The 27,755-nt window shown below is 41.9% G+C and overlaps 1 protein-coding gene across 1 annotated transcript; it reads left to right on the top strand.

Annotated features, from left to right (window-relative positions):
• Window positions 1-7,913: 7,913 nt before the first annotated feature.
• Window positions 7,914-17,962, top strand: LOC119661275 (probable peroxisomal acyl-coenzyme A oxidase 1). Its single transcript, XM_038070543.1, has 8 exons — window positions 7,914-8,236; window positions 15,322-15,481; window positions 15,540-15,853; window positions 15,925-16,330; window positions 16,380-16,889; window positions 16,946-17,051; window positions 17,110-17,262; window positions 17,557-17,962. The coding sequence occupies exons 1-8, from the start codon at window positions 8,107-8,109 to the stop codon at window positions 17,815-17,817; spliced, it is 2,040 nt and encodes a 679-aa protein (XP_037926471.1). The 5' UTR covers window positions 7,914-8,106; the 3' UTR covers window positions 17,818-17,962.
• Window positions 17,963-27,755: the final 9,793 nt, after the last annotated feature.

The raw sequence follows: 27,755 nt of genomic DNA, 5'->3' as shown, positions 1-27,755 counted from the left end.
CAGCCATTTGCTGTGCCCCTTTTTATGCGTGGACCCCTCGTTCATGTGCAATTCAAATCAGAAAGGCTAGACGGTTTCGTGCAAGAAAGAGGCATGACGAATCAATATAAGCAGAAAACAATACCTAGCTACTGGTTTTCGTTCGCGTGGCTCACAAGATGAAGGCGAGGTAACGTCTGATGAATTATGTCTCTATTTTGGATGAAAACGTCTAGTCTTTTTCCATTTTTTGAAATTTCATGTACAAAATCAATAACATCTTACGTCTCAAAAGATGATACTGCATCTTGTACCACCTTTTTTATCTCATGCGCTTTACTCTTTTGAATCGGTTGCTTTCATTGCCCTGCTGCCGTAAATACCGACTCGAAACAGCGTCGTCCTTTAACCGTCTTTCCACCGTCTCTAGAAGTATGGCTTGGAGCTTATAATCGTCTTGCACAAAGTGTTTTGAACGCTCACGAGAGTTTTTGAAAGTTTTTCAAAAAGGTTTATCCACTCTTCGCAAATTGTCTCATTCTTCACAGAAAAATGTCCTACAGACGATTAATAGAAAAATTAGAACTACAAATTTCAATACTTCTCAATAAAATATTCGCAACGATTTTCAAACCGAAACGGGCTACTCGATAATCACGACCCAAGTGACGTCACCAAATTCAAATATTGCGGAAATGATGTTCGGATGATATTACCTTGTCTAGCCTGTGTACACTGAGTTTTGCTTTTTTTTAAACTTTAAAAAGGTGAGAGTTTTTTCTACTTCTCCATTTGAACGTGTATTTCGAGCACCCGAGATGTGGTCAGCTGAAAACACCAGTGGCTTTTATCAGTCTTAGCTACTATAGCACGATATTCGGCGCATCAAATCCTGGCTCGCATATCATCATCATCAACGGCGCAACAACCGGTATCCGGTCTATGCCTAGGCACCTAATAAAGAACTTCAGACATCCCGATTTTGCGCCGGGGTCCACCAATTCGTTATCCCTAAAAGCTGTCTGGCGTCTTGACCTACGCCATCGTTCCATCTCAGGCAGGGTCTGCCTCGTCTTCTTTTTCTACCATAGATATTGCCCTTATAGACTTTTCGGGCTGGATCATCCTCATCCATACGGATGAGTGACCCGCCCACCATAACCTATTGAGTCGGATTTTATCCACAACCTGACGGTCATGGTATCGCTCATAGGTTTCGTCGTTATGTAGGCTACGCAATCGTCCATCCTCATGTAGGCGGCCAGGAATTCTTCGCAATTCTTTTTGCTAAGAAACCAAGTGTCCGAAGAATACATGAGGACTGGCAAAATCATTGTCTTGTACAGTAAAAGCTTTGATCCTATGGTGGTACGTTTCGAGCGGAACAGTTTTTGTAAGCTGAAATAGGCTCTGTTGGCTGACAACAACCATGCGCGGATTTCATCGTCGTACCTGTTATCGGTTGTGATTTTTGGCCCTAGATAGGAGAAATTATCAACGGTCTCAAAGTTGTAGTCTCCTATCTTTATTCTTCTCGTTTGACTAGTGCGTTTTGATGTTGGTTGGTTGGTTGGTTTTTGGTGCTGACGTTGCCACCATATATTTTGTCTTGCCTTCATTGATGTGCAGCCCAAGATCTCGCCCCTCAAGCCGCCTGCTCGATCGGGATGAAGGCAGTTTGTACGTCTTCTTCCCATGATGTCGATATCGTCAGCATAGGCCAGTAGTTGGGTGGACTTAAAGAGGATCGTACCTCTTGCATTTACCTCAGCATCACGGATAACCCCACCTGGGAAATGCCTGCTGAACCAACACCAACAGCTCTACTACCAAACCCTATCTCCACCTCCACGTGGTGACCGCTGGGAGCTCTTTTTTAACGAAAAGCTACAGACGGAGAAGGATGAAGGCGAATCTCCCGCACCTAAAAACGGGACAAATTGTACCAACTGGTCCTCCAGGTTGGGGGTTGAGTAGGGCTGACAACCCTACACGGAAAACGACTTGTTACGAAGCCACAACAGGAGCCTCGGACCGGACGGATTATATAACGACGAACCCGGCAACGACATCGGAATAACGATTTGCGCATTTTGTCATGGAACGCGTGCTCCTTGTACAGAGATGAAGCTGATGAGCAGCTAGTCGATCTGTCCCAATATAGGGCTGATGTAACAGCGTTACAGGAAATGCGTTTGACAGGGACCGGTTTCGCTACCCCATATAATTTAGTGACCATCCAGTAAACCATGTGCTCGGAGTAGGTTTCTTAGTCAGGCAAAAAATGAAAACTGCTGTTATCGGCTTTGAAAACATAAGCGAACGGATACGCACTCTGCGCTTGCGAGGCAAGTTTAGAAATATAAGCCTCATTAACGTTCAGGCCTCTACAGAGGAGACTGCAGAGTCGGAGAAGGATATCTTCTACGAGGCAGTAGAACGAACCCCCGAAGCCTGTCCCAGATATGATATTAAAATCATACTTGGGGATTTTAACAGCCAAGTAGGGAAGGAGCCCGTATTCAGGCGATACGCTGGCTCCCATAGCTTACACCAAAATACAAATGATAACGGAATGCGGATTATTCAATTAGCAGGGTCACACGAAATGGTTGTTGGAAGTACCAGATTTGTCCACAAACATACATGGGCCTCTCCAGACGAGACCACTTTCAACCAAATTGACCACGTGTTGATTGAACGCCGTCACCCCTCAGCCTTGATAAATGTCAGAATATATAGGGGACCAATATAGACTCGGATCACTATCTCGTTGGCATGGTGTTCCGAGCTCGAATAACAACACAACAGAACAGAATAACACCCAGAATCCCCTGTGACAATCAGGTGAGAGTTAACACTGAAGCTATTCACAACACAACCCTCCGCGACACCTTTAAGAGGGAAATGGATGCCGCAATAACCGCAGTCAACAGAGGACCTGGAGATGAAGCATCAACAAATGATCTCCACAACCACCTGAAGAACGTTATCATGGATACGGCCACAAACATACTTGGCCCCAGCCGCAAAAGGAGTCGGAACGGCTGGTTTGACGATGAATGTAAACTAGCAACGGAACGGAAGAATGCCGCATACCGAGTAATGTTGCATTCTTAAAGAACGCGGGCACGCGCAGAAACTTATCACGAACTCCGTTAAGCGACGAAGCGACTTTACAGACGGAAAAAGGAAGCCTGGGAGGACCAACAAGTCTGTGAACTAGAAAGGATGAAGCCTTATACACCTCGATGTTCGCTCTGCCGAGACAAAGAGGGAAATCTGATGTCCGATAGAATGGGCATATTGGAGCGATGGGTTGAGTATTTTGATGAGCTACTGAACAACCAGAATATCGACGAGTTGGAGGTCCCGCCAACAAAAGACGACGGACAAATATTGCCACCACCAAGTTTAGGAGAAACAGTCCGTGCAATTCATCGGCTAAAAAATCATAAGTCGCCAGGAGCCGATGGAATTACAGCCGAATTGGTTAAATATGGAGGTGACCAGTTACACCAAGTGGTTCATCAACTTGTGCTCAAGGTATGGGACAGCGAATCAATGCCTGACGATTGGCAACGAGGCATTATCTGTCTCATACATAAAAAAGGGATATATCACACAGTGCAGCAATTATAGAGGTATCACGTTGCTGAGTACTATCTATAAGATATTCTCCGCTATCTTGCTAGGCCGGATAGCCCCATACGCTCATACCAAAGAGGCTTGCCTCCAGGCAAATCAGCAACAGATCAGATTTTCTCTGTGCGGGAAGCGATGGAAAAACTGTTGGAATATGGACATCAGTTGCACCATCTCTTAATCGACTTTAAAGGGGCCTATGATAGCATAGCCAGGATAAAACTGTACACGGCCATGAGAGAATTCGGTATCCCGACGAAATTAATAAGACTGACTAGGCTGACCCTGATCAAGGTGCGAGGCCCGATAAAAGCAGCAGGATCACTTTCAAGACCATTCGATATCAACAACGGTCTACGACAAGTGGATGCTCTATCATGCGTCCTCTTTAACCTGGCCCTTGAGAAAGTGATCCGTGATGCTGATGTAAATGCAAGAGGTACGATCCTCTTTAAGTCCACCCACTGACCTATGCTGACGATATCGACATCACGGGAAGAACCATCCGAGACGTACAAACTGCCTTCATCCAGATCGAGCAGGCGGCTTGAGGGGCGAGATCTTGGGCTGGACATCAATGAAGGCAAATATATGGTGGCAACGTCAGCACCGAAAACGAACCAGCCAACAACATCAAACCGCACTGGTCAAACGGGAAGAATAAAGATAGGAGAATACAACTTTGAGACCGTTGATAATTTCGGAGGTTTTCTTTCAAAAAAAACTCCCAGCGATCATCACGTGGAGGCGGAGGTTTGGTAATAGAGCGGTTGGTGGAGGTTCCGCAGATGTTTCCCAGGTTCTATGCTCCATCGGGGGTACCAATCCACATTTTCACCCTGGGGCCTACAATACCCTTTGACCGCTATGTCTTCCGTAATTTGTTCCCTTTGTATTTTAATTTGCCTAACCTTCCTATTGGTTTTATTCCTCTGAATCATGTAATGAATTTTATCTCGCCTATTATTTGTTACCTTCTATGTTAGAAATACTTTTTTTAAACTAATCTCTTGTGAACCCTCCTGCTTTATTTTTATATACACTGTTATTTTCACTATTCGTTTCCCCAAGGTTTTCTCCCAAGCTACTATAACAGTCTCTGTATAGTGTAATTGTAGTATTAAAATAAAATTTAATTCGGAAGCCGCCAGTATAAAAGTTTCTGTGCTCACCGTGTAAAAAATTAAAGGATTTGAATTTTAAGGAACGCCAGGAATTAGAGGATGTGGGGACAAAAAGTATTAACTTAAGGTGAAACAGGACTTGTTTTAAGAAACCAAAATGCATCCCATTTCGATATCTATCTAAAACTAATAATAGTATATAATATACTAATAAATAATAATATCTTAGTATGTTTTTGCAGTGTTTCTAGCGATTAAATTAAATTCACTAGTATTTTAATGCAGATATACCGATGAGACTTCCTTAAGTTCATCCAAGAATTATGAAACAACAACATAAAGTGTGACAGACATACTATTACTAACAAAGTTATCGCAGACCAAAGTTGCCATTTCGTGTATGTCTACTACATTATCTTCTTCTTTTTCTTCAGCCTTTGTCCCGTTCACAAGCGGGGTCGGCTCGTCGTGATCGGCTTCGCCATTTGGCTCGATCGAATGCCTGATCTGGGTGCAATCTCGAGGCTTTCAAATCGCCATCCAGCGTATCAAGCCACCGTTGCTTAGGTCTGCCTTTTGGTCGTTTACCATCGACTTCGATGTTCAGACCAATCTTGGCAAATGAATTCTCATTTGCACGAACTGCGTGACCATACCATCGAAGACGCCTCTCTCGCAACTTTTCCACGATCGGTGCAACCCCATAACGATCGCGGATATCCTCATTTCGGATGTGATCTAAACGTGTGACGCCACTAGTCCAACGTAGCATCTTCGTCTCCATTACCGCAAGACGCCGTGCATTGTCTTTTATGGTCGGCCAACACTCAGAACCATAGAGAGCGACTGGACGGACGACATTGCGTAAATTTTAGATTTGAGACGTTCGTTGATACGTCGATCACAAAGGACACCAGTTGTGGAACGCCACTTCATCCAGGTTGCGTTAATGCGTGAAGCAATTTCATAACGCAGCTCTCCATTGGCTGATAGCGTTGACCCGAGGTATTTAAATCGCTCAGTTCTGAGCAGATCACTGCCGCTGACAGTGATTGTGCCTGTTTCATGGGGACCGGTCGTCAAAAATTCAGTTTTGTTTAAATTCAATCTGAGACCGTGTTGCATGAGGCGATCATTCCATTTTTGAACAAGTTGCTCGAGATCATTTTTGCTATCAGATGCTAGGAAAACATCATCTGCATAAAGCAGTGTGTAGGGCGCTGGACGTTGGATATCCCGTGTGACGGTGTCCATAACAAGGACAAAGAGGAGTGGTGAGAGGGCACTTCCTTGATGAACACCAACAGAGACACGAAGCGGTTTTGATACACCCGCCATACTTCGAACTTTACTTTTCGGATCGTGGTAGAGCAATTGAACCCAGCGCACGAGTTCTTCTGGCACGAAGTGTCGTCATAAAGCATACCAGATGAGTTCGTGTGGTACACTGTCAAACGCTTTCTCTAGATCCAGAAAGGCAATGTAAAGAGGGCGATGCTTCTCACGGTGTTTCTCCATGAGTAACCGCGCAGCGTGTATTGCGTCAGTAGTTCCGCAGTTCTTGACAAATCCGGCTTGATTCACGGTTATTTCAACGATTTCGCAAATACGGTTGTCAAGAATGCGTTCAAAAATCTTCATGGTATGGGAAAGTAACCGGATCGGACGGTAATTTGAACATTCTGCTGGGCTACCTTTCTTTTTCCATATTGGAACAGTGGTACTTTCTTGCCAGTCAGATGGTGTTCTTCCTTCCTGAATAACCCGGTTGAAGAATTCACTGAGCCACAGTGTTGGGTCCCAGCTCTTCGCTTTCCAGAGCTCAGATGCGATGTCGTCAGGTCCTGTTGCTTTCCCCGATTTCATTTGTTTTATTGCCTCCTCGACTTCAGTTGCGCTGACTGGTGGAACTGCTCCAAATGTCGGCAATGATTGTGGAAGTGGAGGATGAGCAAATTCTTCAGTTGAAATCTGCTCGAAGTATTCTCGCCATCTATCCGTTGCGGCTCGACGGTTGGTAAGCAAAGTACCGTTCTTATCATTAACAGAGAAATGTTCGATATTCTGTGTGCGTTCATCACGGCTTTTAGCAAGTCGATAAAGATCTCTCTCGCCATCCCGAGTGTCCAGTTTATCGTAAAGATTTTTGAAATGGTTTGCTCGGGTAACAGCGACCGCTTTCTTTGCTTCCCGGTTGGCATTCTTATAAATTTGCCAATTAGCAGGCGTTTTATCGTCGAGAAATTTGTGGTAGAGGCGTTTCTTTTCACGGACCTTCATTTCAACATCATCATTCCAAAGCCAAGTATCTCGGTTGATGTACCGCTTACCCGGCTTGGTGACCCCGAGGGTTGCAGAGGCCGCTTTGTGGATCGTGTCTTTCATTTGGTTCCATGATTCTTCCACAGTCGTAATGGTTGGCAATTGTATGAGTGAGACCGTTTCTACTTCCTTCTCACCAAATCGCCACCATTTAATCTATAGAAATATGGTAGAGCGTCATAATTAACGTGAACAGTTGTCATATAGTACTAAAGACTTGAAATTGCCGTGATATAGGCTATGATGTACAGCATGATCCTACCAAGTTTTGTGGAAATCGCAATATTACTAACAATGGTCAAAGTTGTCGCTTCAATTCAAATTCTAAGACTTTGAATGTCGGTAGTACGCGAAACGCGTAATATATGCATATTCATTACGCGGTAGGTATTAATGCGAGAAATGTTCATTCAAATGTTTTTATATAAGAAATACACAAAACCTTAAATACCTGAAGCGTTTAGCTTCTGGCTTCCCGACTTGCGTGTGTTTTAAGTGAAACTCTGTATATTTGCTAAATATTTTCAACTCTCAGTATGAAACAAATTACTGACACACTGCGTCCAAGAAGTTTTCATTATAAATTTGTTAAAGCAGACAAAATAAATGTATCATTTTAAATACTTAATATGGTGTGGATTTTTTTTAGCTGTGGACTGCTCGAAAACCAGATAGTCCACTTAAAATTTTCTCGAAAACATTGTATTGTAAAAGATCCTACTACATACATATGTATCTGGCATACTGTGGGTTAAAAAATAACCTTCCAAGTGAGATATTTTTTTTGCGCGCCGTAGTAATCTCTCATATGTATTGAAAAGATTTGCGAATCTGTCCAGAATGTACGCACCCCCAACATTTATTTACCAACAGTGGCCCCGCCGGACTTTGCTTGAATAATCTTATCAGAGGAAAGATACTCGCGTTTTGCTAATCATCCAAGCACGGAGCAGATCGGCGGAAAACAAATTTTCAGTCAATACGTGAGGGTCCAAGTGTCACCACAGTTTATTTTTGATAAGTGAGTCGCAGGAAAATGCCGGCTGTGTCAGGAAAAGTCAATCCAGATCTATTGAAAGAGCGATCTAATTGCACCTTCAACGTTGAGGAGTTTGCAGTTTGGTGGAATGGTGGCCCGGAAAAGCTAAAGGAAAAACGGGAAATTGGTAAGTACACACCTGAGACGGATTTAATTCATTCTTGTTGTGATCTTAGGTGTGCAGTAAAAGTTTTCCAGAGGCCCAAACTGATATCCTCTGCATTTTGAGTATATAATTATTGTAATCGAGGGAGTGGCATCAGCACTCACCCAGCTCATCATATCTTCCACTAGATTACTTTGCGGATAATAAACCAGAATCGCTTCTGAGCTGACAGATAATCAGCTGCTGGAGGTAAAGTCCACTTGCACTTGTCATGTGCCAAGCAAATACGCAGTCTTGAGATTGCAGAAAAAATACCTCGAGATAACAGAGCAACAAAGAATACAACAGCCCACTGTTAAATAACAGAAATTTAACATGGTGAATTCGATTAAAATTGAAGAATGGAATTTATATTCAAATGATTGAAACAAGAGCGAATCTTTTCGTGAGGTGATGAAAAAAGGAGGAGGCAAAAGATGAAAATTGTAAATCGCCACACCATACAAAAAATGATGATGAAATAAGGAGAAAGGAGTAAATTGCTCCTTAAAATTAAGACCACCTTACTTTCAAAAAAAAAGTTCCTATGTTTGGTCAGACTAGCCAAAGTTTTAAACCGGTGGTTTTCGATTGATATAATTCATAACTCCATCGGGTTTTAGAATTAATATATTCGGAGCTAACAATGCTTCGTGAGGGTAGATGTAAGGCAGCGTCTGATGAGTTTGCCTCTGCCCCGATGAATGAAACCGTCGGCAAACTATTTGAAAAATTGGGCAAGAAGGAGGAGTCAGTTGTTCTTCAATATTAGTACGGTCTCCCATCAAGTAGGAACATTTTTCAAAATAATTTTTCTTAAACTACAAAAATAAACATGTTAGTTTTCCTTAATTTTGAGGTCGAAATCGTTTCGCACAACGTAAATTTTAAATGCCACGATGATTCCGAATTGCTGAAGTGTTGTCTTCCTTGAAAAGGTTTTCATTTCATAAACTCTAAATTTGGTTACTTCTCCAAACTGTGCAGGCAATTTTCAATGCCATCTCCGGAGGCGTGAGGAGTTTATAGAGTGGGAAGAGGTCTTTTCCTTCCACACACACACCCCCCCCCCCTCCGCCTATCTCAAATTGGGCTTATTTTCATGTCATTACGGTAATGTTTAGTTTTGAACCCAAACCCGCAGGGAGAAAGGATAGTATAAAAGGAGGAGTGTGAGGTTCTCTCTTTCTAGCTCCGTTGACCGTCGGTCACCACCCCCTTACACATTTACGGGGCTCCAAAATTTGATTTGCCAACCCGACCCCGGAAGGATAGGCGATAAGGAGAGTATGTAGAAGGAATATGAAGCCCGACCCCCCTCGCCGCTAACGCATTTGAAGAATTGTTGTGGTGGTCTTTCTCCACTAAAACGTTATGGCGCCGCGCATCGTCACCTCTTCCCACTCACGCAGGTGCGGGCTTATTAATGATACAAAAATATACCTTTTTAATGCACAGTTACTCTTTAAAGAGTAACGACTGCTATTGGTTTTTAGAGGGGATAATTGGGAGGACCTTCTTCTTCCTCTTACATACCCTCCTTAAGCCCCTCCCCTCGGTTTTTCCTTTTTCACACTGCTGTGGAATGCGTTTCGTTTTGTTTGGATTATTTGGGACTCAACACATAAACCTTCTGCCACAAATTAACTAATTCACTGACCTTATGGCGAAATTGGGAAAATTACAACTATTCAAATATAGGTGAAAATAGTAAGCTTTCCAACTAATTCATCTTCTTTTTCTTTAGCCCTTGTCCCGTTCACAAGCGGTGTTGATTGTGCCAAACGCCTAATCTGGAGGCTTTCTAATCTTTACCCAGCTTATCAAGCCGTTTTTTCGGCCGGCCTTTTGGTTGCTTACCATAATCCGTATAAAACACAAAGTAATAAGGAAGTTTTGGCAACAAAATTGGTCATGGTATTAGCCGTCTTTGCAATGAAACTCATTTAGCTATTACGGTATTTTGAAGCGAATTGATTTTTCAGGGGAAAATTCTGCGAAAAAAGGGGAGATAAAATTCAATAGATCAATTCTGTCTAATCAAATCAAATTTTAAAAAAAGTGGAACTAAGGAGTTTTGCAAATGGGCTCCTCTGCTTGACTAACGCAACCGATTCGAAAATTGCGGTTCTATCAGTTTTCTTCTGCTGCCATTAAAATATTATATGAGTATACCCCGCTTAATGAGTTTACATTAATATATTTTTGAAATATAATTTATTAATTTGACACTGCCAATAATTAATCATAATGTGAAAAGATCCTTTGACACAAAGGTAGTACACTTGTGTTGTAGAAGTCCTAGGTTTGGAAAAGTCTTTGGCTTCGAAAGATTTATTATCAGCAAACAAATAACTATGATCCATACCTCAACAATTTTTTTTAACAAAATGGCGAAGGGTTTAAGAAAAAATTAGCTGTTTTTTTATACCTTATTGCACAATTAAATTGTCGTACATATATGAACGATATAATTGAAATATCGAGTGAATCCGTTTGCTTCGAAAAAAGTATTATAAAACGCAACGTTCAAAAATCTTGTTTTAAGAAACACGTGTTTAATTTTTTTTAATGGATCATCATTGATAATTGAAGCTCAAGGCTAATTGGCGATGTCTGCCCCACAGAGCACACCTCCTGGGGTCCGAAGATTTCACTTCTGACTAATCTAGTTCTCTTGCTTATTTTAAAGAGCTAAAGCCAAATAGTTCGCAGGCGAACAAACGCAGAGTGAGTTTTTCGGCAAAGACAGGTGGTTGCGCAACGAATGATAGTGCGTTGTGTCAAGGTCGAATTTTTATTGCCGTTCTCTTACTTATTATATTCAAAACATCTGATTCTCTTCCTTATGCCTTATATGTAAATATTGTACAAAGAGAAATGTACTTTGTCGAGTATCATCATTATTAACGGTGCAACAACCGGTATCAAGGCCTGCCTTAGTAAGGAGCTCAAGGTATCCTGGTTTTTCGCCAAGGTCTACGAATTTGATATCCCTAAAAGGTGTCTCACTGTAACCCTTACGTTCACTTGCGTGGAATGTTACGACACCCTAAGTTTAACCTCGACCGCTTGTATGACCTAGCTGTCGCTCGACATTGGGAGAACTATCTTCCCGATCGGATTGCAGATATACTGAGTAATAATAATAATCATTGGCGCCATAATCCAATTGGATCAGGGGCTTGAAGTGTGTTAGAGCACTTCATTCAAGACCGTAACGGTACATTACAGTTACGGTCCGTAGGAGGCAATGTGATCAGCATTGCGCTCGCCCGAGATTATTACCCTGATTTAACTCAGATACTCATTCACAGCTGAGTCGACTGACGCCAAATCACGATACAAATCGCACTAGCACCAATGAGATTTGAACCGTGACCTTCTGTACGACAGCCTTGTGTTCGCCTAAAAATATCGATGAGCATCAAAAATGCTTTTTTCTTGGGTGCTACACAGGTTGTCAGACAATCCCCCGCAGGGGTGTTATAAGATCTGGCTGACTGTGGAATCATGGAAACGGATCGATGAATAAAAGCCAATTTGTTATTGCGCTGGTTAGAGAAGCGGAAGATACCGCAGATAGTGATGATTTCAAAACTGTATACTGTATCACGATAGAACTTGCATGTGGTCGCAAAATCTTCCGATGGTCCTGTGAAGGAAATCAACGGTCGACTTCTCTTCCACGATAATGAACGACTGAAGAGGTGAAAAGGAAACGTCGTCATGGTTCTAAGTCGTATCATATCCGTTCCCCCTCTTGTGATTGAAATGTCTGGTCACTGTGACACGCGGATACTGACTGTTCCTCTAAGCAGAAAAGAAATCATTTCGGCTATCACTGCACTCAAACGGAGTAAAGCCACTGGGTTTGACGATCTCCCCGGAAAGTTATTTATCGCTGCACCTGTAGTTGCTGCAGATCTGCTGCTTGGGAATCCAAGATTTTTCTCAGAGAGTGGAAAAATCATGATCGTCAAGATTCCAAAGAATAGGATCCGCTTTGAGTGTGCCAATTGGAGGGGTATCGGCGTGCTCCTTGCCATCGCAAAGATAATAGCTAAGATAATCCTGGAACGCATCAAAAAACATCTTGAAAGCTTGATCGACAGAGACCTGGCTGACCATTGACCACATCAACACCCAACGGATTATTTTGGAACAGTGCACGGAATATAGATCTTCGCTGCACCTGCTGATGGCGCAAATGGCTCTGGATTATCTCAACACTAACACTGTTCTGTGCTAGTGTTCATTCTGTGTTTCTATATTGGAGTAACATATAAAAAGTGAACTCCACTGTTATCCAAAAACTCGAAGCTTTCATCGATACCTCCGTCGTTTTATCGGAAGACGCTGGCCTGACACTAGTTGAAACGGACAAGTTGGTCGGCGCACAGGCTTCTCACTCGTATGCGATGTGATAGGAATACGGTACTGGCCGTGGATAGGTCACACATTGCGGAGGGCTGACAATTGCAATGCTAGCTTCTTCATGCAGTGGAATCCACTCTACCAAAATGGCCAACAAGGGCACTTGGCGCAAAACAGTAGAGAACGAGTGCGAGCGTCTCGCGAAGTCGTGATGGGCTGGAGGGTACTTCAGGTAACCGCGAACGATGGTGCGTAAATGTGGTCGACGCGCTATGCCCCACCAAGCGATGAGGAGCAACCATATATATATTTATATATATAGATATTGTCCTTAAAAACTTTCCGCGTTAGATAATTCTCACCCATACGAATTAAGTGACCCGCTCACCGCAACCTATTAAGCTGGATTTTATCTACAACCAGGGCCGTGAAGAGAAAATCCGGGCAGAGAATGATAATTATATGGAAAAACGGGCCCGGTGTGAAAATTATACCCTTGAAATGTCTATTCTGGGTTACTGAAAAAACTTCGGGCCTAGGAGGAATCTCCGCCTTTCCGTCCCTCTCTCGTCAGGCCTGTCCACAGCCAGATGGTCATGGTATCGCTCATAAATTCCGTCGTTATATAGACTATAGAATTGTTCATTCTATTTTAGGGGCCAACAATTCTTTGAAGGATTCTTCTCACGAACGAGACTATGGCTTCGCAATTTTTCTTACTAGTCTCCGACGAATACATGAGGACTGGCAAAATCATCGTCTTGTATAATAAGAGCTTTGACCCTACGGTGAGACGTTTCGAGCGGAACAGTTCCTGCAAGCTGAAATAGACTCTCTTGGCTGCCAATAACCGTGCGCGGATTTCATCGTCGCTCATTGCCGTGTTATCGACTTTGATTTTCTACCCTAGAAAGGACAAGTTATTAACCGTCTAGACATTTTATCGTAATCTCCTCTCTTTATTGTTCTCATTTAACTAGTAAGATTTGAAGCTGTTGTTTGCTGACATTACCGCCATGCACTTCGTCTTGTCTTCATTAGTGTGCATCACAAGATTTCGCCCCGCCTGCTCAATATGGATGAAGGTAGATTGTATATCTCGGGTTGTTCTTCCCATAATGTCAATATCGTCAGCATAGGTCAGTAGTTGGGTCGACTTGAGGAGGATGGTTCCCCTCGCATTTATATCAGTTGCGAGTGATCCGGGTACTTTTATCTCGCCTCCTATATTGGTTAGGGTCAGCATAGTTAGTCTTATCAATTTAGTCGGGATACCGAATTGTGTGATACCATTCGAATTAATGCATTGAGTGGTATGCCTTTGTTTATATATAGGGCGCTGTCCCAAATCTTGAGCATCAGTTGATGAACCGCTTGGTGTAGTTAATCACCTCCCACATTTAACCAATTCGAGTGTATTTCGATCGGCTTCCGGCAACTTGTTTTTTAGTCGCTTAATTGCACTATTTCTTTGATGGTTGGTGATGGCAGCATTTTTCTATCGTCTTCAAGTGGCAGAACCTCCAATTCGCCGATATTCTGGTAATTGAGTAGCTCATCAAAATACTCAATCCATTGCTCCCCAATACGGTTGGAAATCACATTTCCCTCTTTGCCTCGACAGAAAAAGCATCGAGGTTTATAGGGCTTCATCCCGCAAACTTGTCAGTAAAACTTGCGCCCCTAGTGCTGCTACACCTTATACTTCTCAAGTTCACAGCCCTGTTGGTTCTCTCGGGCTTTCTTTTTATGTTTGTGAAGTCGTTTCTTCACTCGACAAAGTTCGTGAGAGATCTCTGTGGTTGCCCGTGTTTTTCGAGATCGCCGCATTGCCCGGCTTTCTTCCGTACAATTGCTAGTTAGCATACATCACCGCACCAATCGTTCCAAATTTTGAGGACTGGGGTATGTTTCTGGCCATACCACGTTCTTCATCGTTATTGTGGAAGCCATTTCTCCCTTATAGGTGTTACGGAGGACTCTGTTAAACCGCTCCCTGTCCATCATATTTATTGTAATTCTAGGAAACCAACCATATATTGGGGCGGGGTACGGGCTAGCTGCTGATTACCTTCGAATCTGCGCGAAGAGCGCATATTTCATAAGAAAACGTGCTAATTATTTATTTTCTTCCATTGCCGGGACCGTCGTTGCATTGTCAGTTCAGTCCAAGACTCCCTTTGTGACTTCATAACAGGTTGCTTTCCATATAGGGTTGTCAGCCCTATTCAACCCTCGACCTGGAGGACCAGTTGGTATAGTTTTTCCCGATTTTAGACGGGGGAGACTCGCTTTCATCCTTATTCTTCGGCAGCTTTTCATTAGAAAGAACTCCCGGCATTCACCATGTGGAGGTGGAGATAGAATTTGGTAGCAGAGCGAGAACGGTTTTCCCCGGCTTTGCGCTTCATCGTCGAAGAGCAAAAATGTACATATTTATTTTGTCAATTCCATTTATTATTTGTGTAATGGGCAAGAATAGATGAGATTCTTATACAGTTAAAACAAGTACCGCAGCGATTCTACAAATTTATGAATTAGGGAGCACTTCTATGGATCGCACAGAATGAATTCTTAATTCAAATCCTATTCTACAGAAATAAAAATGAATTAAATTTTTTGCCACCATAAGTGTGATGTTTTCCTTCCCCATTAATACCTTAATTTTAATCCTACTTTACCATCAACAGAAAAAGTTCTCCTAGAAGATGAAAAAGAAGATGATGATGTGCCCATATCATATCTCTCCCACAAAGAACTATACGAAGCGAGTACGAAAAAGTCAGCTCGGCTCTACATCAAACTTCGTCGGAGGTTACCAAAAATCGAACTGAAATATGGAAACTATGCGTAATAATACGAAGAAAATCAAAGTCTATATATTTATTACGTATTGTCTACATTTTAGTGAATCCTTGGGAGCTCTACGAAAAGTTGTAAATTTGATGCGTGGTGCAAGTGCCGTGAGTGAGGGCTATCCTTTCGGGGTGCATTTTTCCATGTTCCTGCCAACTATATTGTCACAAGGCACTGTGGAGCAACAAAAGAAATGGGCACTAAAGGCTCTCAACCTTGACATCATCGGAACATACGCTCAAACCGAATTGGGTCATGGGACGTTTATACGAGGACTTGAAACAAGGGCTGATTTCGACCCAAGAAAGAATGAGTTTATTCTAAGCAGTCCCACAAGATCATCATATAAATGGTGGCCAGGTGGATGTAAGTTATTTTTGCTTAAAATGAAATTAAGTACAACATAGGATGGCTTTATTTGTTTTTGCTTTTCGTAGTGGGGCATACAGTGAATCATGTCATTGTTCTTGCTCAGCTGTACACCAGAGGCGTTCACCGTGGATTGCATCCATTCATTGTACAAGTGCGGGACTTAGAAACCCATAAGCCTATGCCAGGAGTTATTATTGGAGAAATCGGACCTAAAATTGGAATGAAAGCTGTAAATAATGGTTTCTTGGGCTTCAAAAACGTTAGAATTCCACTTGAAAATATGCTTGCTAAAAATGCTCAAGTTGGCGCTGGAGGAGTGTTTACCAAATCACCGGCGTCAGTATTGACCTATGGTACCATGGTTTTCGTTCGCGTCCTCATCGTAAGAGACGCTGCAAATCAGTTATCCAGCGCGGTCACAATAGCCACTCGTTACTCCGCCGTTCGAAGACAAAGTCCAATTGATCCTAAGTACTGTTTTTTTTTCATTGAGACATTCACTTATACCGAATAATTTCAGCAAGCCTGAACCTCAGATCATCGACCATGTAACCCAACAATTGAAACTATTTCCAAATATTTCTAAAGCAATTCTCTTCAATATTGTTGCTGATAAGGTATGGAATATTTATAATGAGGTTACAGAGGAGCTCGGAAGAGGTCAACTGGATCGTCTTCCTGAACTACATGGTTTAAGCTGTGGTCTGAAAGCTGTTTGTAGTGCGGACGCTGCAGCAGGGGTGGAAGTATGCAGACTATCTTGTGGGGGTCATGGATACATGACTTCTTCCAATTTCCCATCATTATATGGATTTGCCACCGCAGCTTGCACATATGAAGGTGAAAATACGGTTATGTTGCTTCAAACGGCCAGATACTTAATGAAGGTGTGGAGAATGGCTTTGGACGGCAAAAAGCTTATGCCGACCGTTGACTATTTGACTAAATATGTAAGAACGAATCCCAGGCCTAGCAAGTGGGATAATTCACTTCTGGGAATGATCGACGCATTGGAATGCGCTGCTGCAAAGTAAGTCCCACTTCCACTACGTTTTGATATTGGATAATATCAATCATATTTTACAGTAAAGTTCGAATAGCTTTCGATAGTGTGGAGAAACGAAAAGCAGCTGGAATGGGACCGGAAGAAGCGGCAAATATGACAGGAATTGAGTTGACTCAAGCTGCTGTGGTGAGTTATTTTGGGTAACATTAACCAAAATAAATTTACTATAATGCTTTTCAATTAGCTTCATACCCGCGCTTATATGGTGCGAACAGGATACGAAGAAGTAAAACGAATTACTGCCACCCTTTCGCCAGCCATTGCGACTGTTCTGAATCAGGTCTTCGAGTTATTTGCAATTGATACTTTCTTCACTTGCATGGGTGATCTGCTGAGGGTAAGTAATTTATGAAAATTTTGATATTATTAAAATATTTGAACTAGGTTTCAATTGGAATCATACTTGAACAAGTTTCATGACCAGTTGAAACTAAAATTACCTCTTGATCATTGAAATTCAAAAATTGCTGACGGTCTATGCAAAGTCAAACCCTGCCTTTTCTGTGCCGTGGAAACAGTTGCAAGTGTTTTTTAAACACAATATAAATACAAACCGTACAAGGCGCCAGTACAGGAAGGTTCTGTCTTTACATGTCCTAAATCTAAACAAATATTTATTTTTTATTTTCAGTTCTCCGGCCTAACACATACTGACTTGGATGGTTTGCAAAAGAAACTCGAGAGTCTACTATCAAAGATACGAGTAAATGCTGTGGGTATTGTCGACGGTTTCGACATCCCAGATTGCGTTTTGAAATCCACTTTAGGAGCATATGATGGAAATGTGTACGAACGCATGTTTGCTGAAGCCCAAAAAAGTCCACTTAACAAAGATCCTGTGAATGAAAGTTTTCATTTATATTTGAAACCACTGATGAAATCAAACTTGTAAGGCGGTAGTATTTTTGCGTTTGGGGGTGTGTTGCTTAATACTTGCTAGTTTTTATCTTAGACTTCATTTTTTCGTATCTAAAGAGGGTTGGCATTTATGAATATTTGTTAATAAATATATTGTTAATAAAAGTTAATTCAGATAATTATCATATACTATTAATAGCAACCAAAAAAGTTAATAGTCTAGGCCAGAATCATGTCCATTTAATACTGTAAGCTCTCCTCCTTCATGAAGGATATACAACAGAAATTAATTCTCGCGTGCTCGACATCCAACAATTGGGATTGAAATCTGTGAGGTATTTTCCCTTTTATTTCGGACGGACAGTTTAAATTCTACATACATATGTATATAGAAAATCAAATCAAAATTCCATACATATTATCATAAAACAAGTCGGGAAACCGGAAGCTGCCCGCTCCAGGTACGAAAGGTCTTGTGTATTTCTTTGTACGTAGCACGTAATATATCCATATATTATGTGAGAGTATCCACTTTCGGGTGATATTGACATTCATAGTCTTTAATTTTCAAAGAAGCAACAAATTTGAGGTATTATAACTTTGTTAGTAATAGTGCGATTTCCACCAAACTTGGTCAGATCATGCTCTATATTACAGCCTATATCACTGCAAAATTGGTACTAGGTGGTTGGTACTAGGATGAACTTAAGAGGGGTTTCTAACCAATTACAAAAAATTGTAGTAATATACTATTATTAACTTTATTTAAACAGATATCGGCATGGAAGGTATTTCGGAGCCCAGGCACCATATAGTGGCAGCCCCCTGATTTTTTTTCAGATTTTTCGGTTTGGTAGTTTCTGAGAATGGCCCCCTTAAAGAAGTGATCACTTTCAACCCCCCGCGCTCCCCACCCTTCCAACGAATGTCAAAACGGCTTTGAAAAGTACTAATCGAGACCTTTAATTTGATACCCCACATGACTATATTTGATGAAAAAAAATTTTACACCCCCTTTTGCATGTATGGGGACCCCCCCTTAAATTCGACGTAAAAGGATGTAATTCACTGTATGCGTGAGCGTTCACAGTTCCCACCTTTCTACCAAATTTGATGTCAATCGCTATAACCATCTCCGAGAAAAATGCGTGTGACGGACAGACAGACAGACAGACAGTAAACCGATTTTAATAAGGTTTTGTGTTTATACAAAACCTTAAAAATGATAATTTTCGACTCCCTTCCTCTGAGCTCCTCACCTTTCGAACAAATATCAAAATTAAAACCGACTTCAGGAAGTACTAACCGAGACGTTTCATTTAATACACCGCACAACTATATTTGGTGGAAAAAAAATTTACAATCTCCCCTTTGGATGTATGGGAAGCCCCCTCCAAATTCGACATAGAATGATGTAATTCACTGTATGCGTGGAGTTCACAGTTCCTACATTTCCCCTAAATTTGGCGTCAATCGCTATAACCGTTTCCGAGAAAACTGCGTATGACAGACAGACAGTGAACCGATTTTAATAAAGTTTTGTTTTACGCAAAACCTTATAAACCGCGAAGTTGACAGTTGCAACAGTCCACTTTATATGGAAATGAGTATTTAAACCGTAACACCTACTTATTTACACAACATCGAGAATCGGTTAAAAAAAGGAAGATCCCAGATTACTTCAGTCGGAAGATGTTTCTTATTAGGAACATGGGTACAATTCATCAGGAGGTGTCAGATCTTTTGCCCACTTTGTAAAATACACGTAGAGAAATCCAAAAGGTTGATTCCCGCTTGGTATTGAAAGACGTAAAATAATTATGTTTGTTTCTGGATTCAAGTAGTCCGCATCCTGTTGACGTCGAATACAGTTACACAAAGCTTAATACACAAAAAATTAAATCGGCCTAGTTAGTATCAGCGGATTTCACTTGGATTTAATTCGCACTCATGTCGTGTTTGCGATTATACATAAAGGCGCGATTAGCACCTATAGCATCTTTCGGTCACGCTGCTCGCAGGGCAGAGGTGAAGTAGCATCTTTTGAGTTGCCTTTGCTCTGGACGAAATCATCAGTTACACATAGAAGAAGCCGAACTAGCAAAGGGGAACCAAAACCAACATTGAAATCACATAATGCAATGCTCGTTTGACAATTGCCAAATCGCGCAAACTTGAATGTCCTCTCTCTGTCTTTACATCTTCAGGCCATAAAATTTGGAGGATGTTCCTAGACTGGGAGGGAACCTCAAAAGCCATACCCCAATGTACATCTAAGACAGTAGAAGCGTCGATTGAGAATGGATCCACGTGAAGCTTCAGGTTCCGGTGCGGGGCCTAGCATTGGGTAACGGCAGGTGAAGGTTGCAGTTTGAATGAGGAATAGAAGTGTTCCAAGGACTCCCCTCTTCCCCCTTAATCATCTCTGGCCAATCAGGAAGGTTATTTGGCCATCGTCCACTCGCAGTTGTCACTACACATGTAAAATTAGGGGTCATCTGATAGTTATTGACCTTTTCTTCCTGCCGCTACTACGGGGAACAGAACATCGACAATCCAAATTCAATAAGGGCCATCTCTGTGATCTGTTGTCCAGCAATGGAAAATCTGCTGGGCAAACGATATAAACTCTGCGCAATTCGCTCGAGAATGTGAATAAGTAATGGGCCGCCATCAAAAGTCCCTTTTTTCTTTGGTGTGGGTGAAGTTGTCGGCCACGTTCCAAAAAGGCGTTACAAGGAACTTAAGAATTGCAAGCTACCGTGTATACGAATACCGACTGCTCTTCCAAACAGAGGCGAAATCACCTTTGCTATAAATGCGTTCAATCGGCGTAAAACACCGTAAAGCCGCCGTCTTTGCATCTCGTAGCGGAACTATTCCTCACAATACCTCCAGTTTTGGCAAAGATGCTACTTCAATTTATTCGTAAATGAAAATATATGTTTAAGTAAGTTGAAGAAGGAGATAATCGTCGGGATTCTAAAGTTTTGATTGCGACAACTGCATACTTCCTGCAGTCACAAAGATAATAGCTAAATTACGATCTTGATGAAAAAAGTTTGGAATTACAGCTGTGTGGCGCTCTTAATTGCCCAATTTATGTTTTGTTCTTCTGTTAAATTGCCATGTCTATTACTGAAATTCCCTTCGAATTTCAGCGCTGTAGCTCAACAGTTGTGAATACATCTATCTGTGTACGTATCTTCGATTTATGCAGGTGCGTGGTCGCCGACGATGCTGATTGGCATCGAAAACATAATTAAAGTGAAGGAAATGTTGGTCATGTATCCATGAAATTTTTTTATAGATGCCGTTAAGACATTTTAGTTAATGATTTCAGCTTCCGCAGTTTTACAGCAAAATTCCAGCCAAAGGACCTGAATTTCATGCAATAAAGGGACTGTGTTAACATCGAAAAATAACTACTGGAAGGTACCGTCGCATAATCTCATCCATATCCGCGAATTTTTTACCAATAGCCCCCGAATTCATCTGGATTAATTGTGTGATTTCTTTCTATCCAACTATTCAAAAAACCACTATGAAGACCTTGTGGTGCATTAGTCGAGAGAAGACTAGATTAAAGATCGGCATTCACTGCACCGTGGATGGTTCGATTGAGACAATATCGATTTCGATGAATAATATTATACTTTACATTTTCTAAACATATTTCGACAATTTTTCGATCAAAGTGGTAACCCTGGAAGACATCAGAAGACACTTCGAAAACTTGTCAAACGTGACAAGGGGCAAGTTGGTTTCCTTCCTGGATCCTCCTGTACTGACCACATTAACATCCTTAGGAGGATTCTGGAGCAATTTGCACCTTCAACCCCTTGTAAGTCACTCCATGAACCCAGTAATTAGGAGAAGCTTAATAACTGGGAAAGTCGAAAAATGTGTCAAAAAGCAAAGAAAAGAGATTGGTCGTAATCGTCCTTGGAAACTACTGCGTCACCAATGATGTGCCAATCACTGAAATTCTCATAGTGCTGAAGCAGAAAACTGCGGAATCTTCTAATCGCATCTATAGGCTGCAAAAAAGTTTTCAGCGAAGGACAGACATCACAAAGAGGGTTTAATAAAAATCTTTGTAACTCGAGTTGGGAAAGCTACCTCGACTTAGATCAAGCCACGGATAAAGCTTTCGACAGCGTGAACAGAATGTGTATCTAGAGTGCTTTACGCAGATACCCCCACCATACCAATTGGTATTATCAAAGCAACATAACATATGATGGCACAAAATGCCACGTGTTGCACCGGAGTGAAATGTCAAAAGAGCTTAGAGTCGACAGCGGAGTCCACCAGAATTGAATTCTGACACCGATATGATTTCTTCTTATCATCGGTAGCATTCTTCTTACTGTCTCCGGGCAGGAGTTCAATCTTCATCTTTCCGCAAACACCTCGAACACACTGATAACATATGCTTGGTCGCTCACCGAATCATGGACCTTGGTTAAACGACTCTGGATTTGAAAAAACAGGCCAAAAGAATCAGACTAAAGATAAATACCAACCAAACCAAATCAACCAGCTACCACCTTCCCCATTCCCCCTCAACGAAATAAAATTAAAACACGCACGATTTCAAATTGTTCTGAACCTGAGCATGAGTGAGGTATACGGAAAATGAAATCATCTGTGATTGACAAGCCCGCACGGACAGGCTAATGTATCGAGGAGAACGGCACCTTTTTGCCTACCTATTCTAGTAGTGAATAAGTGAAAGCGTTTGCAACTATTTTTGATTGAATTGATGGCTACGGTAGTTTGGTTGTTTTTTCATCTCTATTCCATCAATATAATTTGTCGAAAATTATGCCTTGTCCTTTTTTGGAGGCTATAATGTATATACACAGATAGGCTTGAAGAACACATTCACAAATCCATACTTTTGAGCGTGGCTATTGTCTGTTAGATATAACTGGTTCCTATTTCGGCTTACAAAAATTGTTTCGCTCGAAACATCTTATCGTAGGGTGAAAGCTCTTATGATACAAGACAATGATCTTGCCACTTCTTATGTATTCCTCGGAGACTCGGGTTCTTAACAAGAAAAATTGCGAGCTCTTGGGCGCGTTCAAGAGAAGAATCCTCTGACGAATTGTTGTCCCCCTACATGAAGACAGACGATTCCGTAGCCTGCGTAACGACGAAATCTATGAGTGGCTCAACATATTGCGGTGGGCGAGTCATCTAATCCTAGTCTATAAGGGCAAAATCTATGGTAGAAAAAGAAGACGAGACCGACCTTGCCTGAAATGAAGCGATGGCGTAGGTCGGGACGTCAGATAGCTTTTAGGTATATCGAATTGGTGAACCTCGGCGCAAAACCGGGGTATCTGGAGTTCCTTACTAAGGCAGACCTAGACCGGACACCGGTTGTTACGCCGTTGATGATGATTGTAGAGCAGCAGAATTGGACTTGGGATTAAAATCACATGTGTGTATGTTAAATATCATGCGGGTCTCTAGTTGCCCTTTTCTCCATGGAAATTTCTATTGCTCACCCCCGGACCTCCGGACGCGGACAGTATCCCCTCCCCTTTTATTACATAGTGTATCATGACAGGATTGCATCTAGAAACTGTTCTACACCTAATCTGAACTAAGAGGCAAACGCCTTTTCGTGTTCAGGGGAACAAGGACTGTCAGGCGATATTTTCCCTTTAATTAGTCAAATGTGTTCCTCATAAATAACTTTTCTCTTAATGAAAGTAATTGAAAGGCATATCACCTACTCTTGATTTTTATTTTCCCATTGCACATGTTCGCTTAGAGTAATTTATTTAGGCTTTTATCCTTGAGAAATCTAATCTAAACAGTTTAAAGCTTCTACAAAGTGAGCAATTTAGATCCTTTTTAACTCAAAGTCGTACAAATACACTTGGGATCTCGGAAGTACAGCTCCCTCACTATTTATGTTTGTGTCATAAAAAAATCAATTGTCTTCCGACTTCGCAGTTGGCACATCTTTATCCCCCTTCTCAAGGCTTTCCAACATAGCTTTTTGCTGTGAAGCCATTTTTCTCTGGAATTTTTCCATTTCTCTCTGTACGTTCTCCTTCGAAAGCCCTTTTTCAATCAAGCTAGCATAATAATCTACCGCCTAAATTGCAATTATCATGGTCATAAGATGAGAAATAACACATATCGACTCACAGCTATTCGATAAATCTCCTTTACTTCTTCCCGGTAGTTAGGGCGCATCACTTTAATATATCGTTTTGTTGAGGGCAATCTGCAAGTTGAAAGAGGATTTGTAAATTTACGTGTTTAAAAAAAACTTACACACAAAGCTTTTACGGAAGATTTCGCAGTTGTCCAAGACGTCTGAATCGAGACATTATTTTTCCAAATTTTATGGGAGCTTCAGAATGTTTTGTTAAAGTGACGGTTGAGAATATCAATTTCGCTGAGCCTACTAACTCTATGATCAAAGAGTACCGGGAATTTATAAATAAAAGAGAAACGACTTAATTTTCAGACAAATTTAGTTTATCTCTTTCAAAATAGTATCAGGGTTGCCAGCGTTTCACCCATTTGTCCAGGCACCGCTGGTAGGTCGCCAAAGCGATGGCCTCTAGCTTTCTCGTCGCATTCTGCCCTTTCGGTTTTGGCTCGTTTTCGAAACGTTACTCGGACGGTTGTTGATTTGTCTCGAAATCAACCCTCGTAGATGCAAGTTTCATCACGAGTAATTCTGCGTTTAATGAAGGTCGGCCCATTATTCGCTTCAGAAATGCCCTTAGCAACCGTTTTTCAATGTTGTCTTTGCACGAAATTCAGGTTTTTTGGGAGGAGTCAAAATGCGACACGTCTCACACGTAAAGCTTCCATCACAATATGCTGAGCGGTTCCAAATGCAAACATTGGTTCAGTGTGGTCGTTTCACCTATTATTCTCCTATGTAGGCCCAGTTTCGACTGTCTTGCGATTTGTTCATCCCATTGAGTATTTGACTGTTCTCTAATGGGGCACAACGCATCAAAATTGGCTCCTTGCATCTGTGAAAACTATTTTAAAGCATGTGAATTCTCGAAAAATGACATTAGTGAACAGAAATATTAAAAACCTGGTCCAGTTAGCATAGCAGGCTATTTGCAGGCAGTTCTGTATTTAGATGTAGGCGTACACTTTCTATGAAAGATTCATGTTTGCCCTCGTGGTGCAGAAGTAGTAACTCTGGGGTGAAAGCCCTGCGATGCTCGATATAGTTCAGGCGCCAGCTTTGCAGTCTTCATCTCGTGTCCGGAATTTGAATCACAACCACTGTCATGAATGTTTGCGATAATTTAAAACGGTTTTTTAAATCTTCTGAAGAACCATGGGTGTATAGGCCTTTAGGAGACCAATGTATTTTCCATATCCTTCTCCGTCTATGATTTGACAAACTATCCAGTCCTTGAAGCAGGATCTCTTTTTTCCATTGATAGCAATCACTTCTGAGCCAGACTTTTGTGGTTAAGCTTCCTTGTTAATGGGTCGTAACGTGAGTATTGCAGGTCCAGGTTTGTCCCCCGATGATTATTTACTGAAATAATGAAACGTTATATACTCCACGAAAGCTCTAATTCTGCGTTGGTTTGCAAAGAACAAGATCGAAAATTTTTTTCGAAGATTCGCCTCGCTTTGGTCGATTTCCCACTTTCTTAGTCCGCCTCGTTCTGGGTAAGCATCAATTTTACGAAAACCATGTCTGCCGGTTTCATTAATATAATTTAACCTCATCTCACATCTGTGAGTATATTGGTCAAATGTCAGATATGATATCAAAATCATGCTTGGGGATTTTAACAGCCAAGTAGGGAAGGACCCCTTATTCAGGCGATACGCTGGCTCCCAGAGGACCTGGAGATGAAGCATCAACAAATGATCTTCACAACCACTTGAAGAATGTTATAATTGATACCGCTACAAACCCCCAGCCCCAGCCGCAGAAGGAGTCGGAACGGCTGGTTTGACGATGAATTTAAGCTAGCTACGGAACGGAAGAATGCCGCATACCGAGTAATGTTGCATTCTCAAAGAACGCGGACTCGCGCAGAGACTTATCACGAACTCCGACGAGCGGAAAAGCGACTTCACAGATGGAAAGAGAAAGCCTGGGATAACCAACAGGTCTGTGAACTCGAAAAATACAAGAAGCAACCACACCAGGCGTACAAGTTTTACGAACAAGTCAGCAGGATGAAGCCTTATACACCTCAATGCTCATCCTGCCGAGATAAAGAGGGAAATCTGATTTCGGACAGAATGGGCATATTGGAGCGGTGGGTTGAGTACTTTGATGAACTACTGAACAACCAGAACATCGGCGAGTTTTAGTTCCCGCCAACTGAAGACGACCGACAAACACTGCCACCACCAAGTATAGAAGAAAGAGTCCGTGGAATTCATCGGCTTAAAAATCATAAGTCGCCAGGAGCCGATGGAATTACAGCCGAATTGGTTAAATATGGAGGCAATATGGCATCAAGTGGTTCATCAACTTGTGCTCAAGGTATGGGACAGCGAATCAATGCCTAACGATTGGCAACGAGACATTATCTATCTCATACAGAAAAAGGGAAATATCACGCAGGGCAGCAATTATAGAGGTATCAGGTTGCTGAGTACCATCAATAAGATATTCTCCGCTATCTTGCTAGGCCGGATAGCCCCACACGCCCAGAATATCATTGGCCCATACCAAAGAGGCTTCACTCCAGGCAAATCAGCAACGGATCAGATTTTCTCTTTGCGGCAAGCGATGGAAAACTCTTGGAATATGGACAACAGTTGCACCATCTATTCGACTTCAAGATAGCATAGCCAGGGTAAAACTGTACACGGCCATGAGAGAATTCGGTATCCCGACCAAATTGATAAGACTGATTAGGCTAACCCTGACCAATGTGCGAGGCCAGATAAAAGCAAAGAATCACTCTCCAGACCATTCGACATCAACAATGGTCTACCATGCGTCCTCTTTAACCTGGCCCTGGAGAAAGAGATTCGTGATGCTGAGATAAATGCAAGAGGTACGATCCTCTTTAAGTCCACCCAATTACTGGCCTATGCTGACGATATCGACATCATGGGAAGAACCACCCGACGTACAAACTACCTTCATTCAGATCGAGCAGACGGTGCGAGATCTTGGGCTGCACATCAATGAAGAACCACCCGACGTACAAACTACCTTCATTCAGATCGAGCAGACGGTGCGAGATCTTGGGCTGCACATCAATGAAGGCAGGACAAAGTATAAAGTGTTCCGCTCGAAACGTCTCACCATAGGGTCAAAGCTCTTACTGTATAAGACAATGATCTTACCAGTTCTCGTGTATTCAGGTTGTGGATAAAATCTGGCTCAATAGGTTACGGTCACTTAATCCGTATGGATGAGGATGATCCAGCCCGGAAAGTCTATAAGGGCAATATCCATGGTAGATAAAGAAGCCGAGGCAGACCCTGCCTAAGATGGAGCGATGGCGTAGGTCAGGACGCCAGGCAGCTTTTAGCGATATCGAATTGGTGGACCTTGGCGCAAAACCGGGATGTCTGGAGTTCCTTATTAGGGACCTAGGCCTAGACCGGATATTGGTTGTTGCGCCGTTGATGATGATGATAAGGAACTTAGCAGCTCTGGAGATGATATTGAAGAAAGAAGGAGGTGTAGAACATGATACGCGAGGTATTCCTTCGGCGATAAGCGACAATCAAGAGTTTCTACAAACCCACAAAAGACTTGCCTTCTGCTCCAATAAGTACAATCCCACGTGTTTAGGTTTAGGCATCAATTTTCAACGTAACTTCTCTACAGCATCCTACAAATAACCAATGATTATACGGTGATCCCGCCAATCATCTATTAAAACAATATCAATTGATCCATTTACAGGTATAGTGGCTAAACCATGATATCTAAAATTTCCTTCCTCATGCATGCAACATATGTATATTGAAAGATTTGCC

Source organism: Hermetia illucens, chromosome 1 (assembly GCF_905115235.1).
Source record: "Hermetia illucens chromosome 1, iHerIll2.2.curated.20191125, whole genome shotgun sequence".
NCBI lineage: Eukaryota > Metazoa > Arthropoda > Insecta > Diptera > Stratiomyidae > Hermetia > Hermetia illucens.
The sequence above is the reverse complement of the archived record's forward strand: the minus strand, read 5'-3'. Positions and strand labels throughout refer to the sequence as shown.

Coding starts and splice junctions, on each gene's coding strand:
- LOC119661275 (XM_038070543.1), top strand. CDS start 8,107: ATGCCGGCTGTGTCAGGAAAAGTCAATCCAGATCTATTGAAAGAGCGA. Junction 16,331..16,379: donor CAAAGTCCAATTGATCCTAA/GTACTGTTTTTT, acceptor GAATAATTTCAG/CAAGCCTGAACCTCAGATCA. Junction 17,263..17,556: donor GCATGGGTGATCTGCTGAGG/GTAAGTAATTTA, acceptor TTTTATTTTCAG/TTCTCCGGCCTAACACATAC.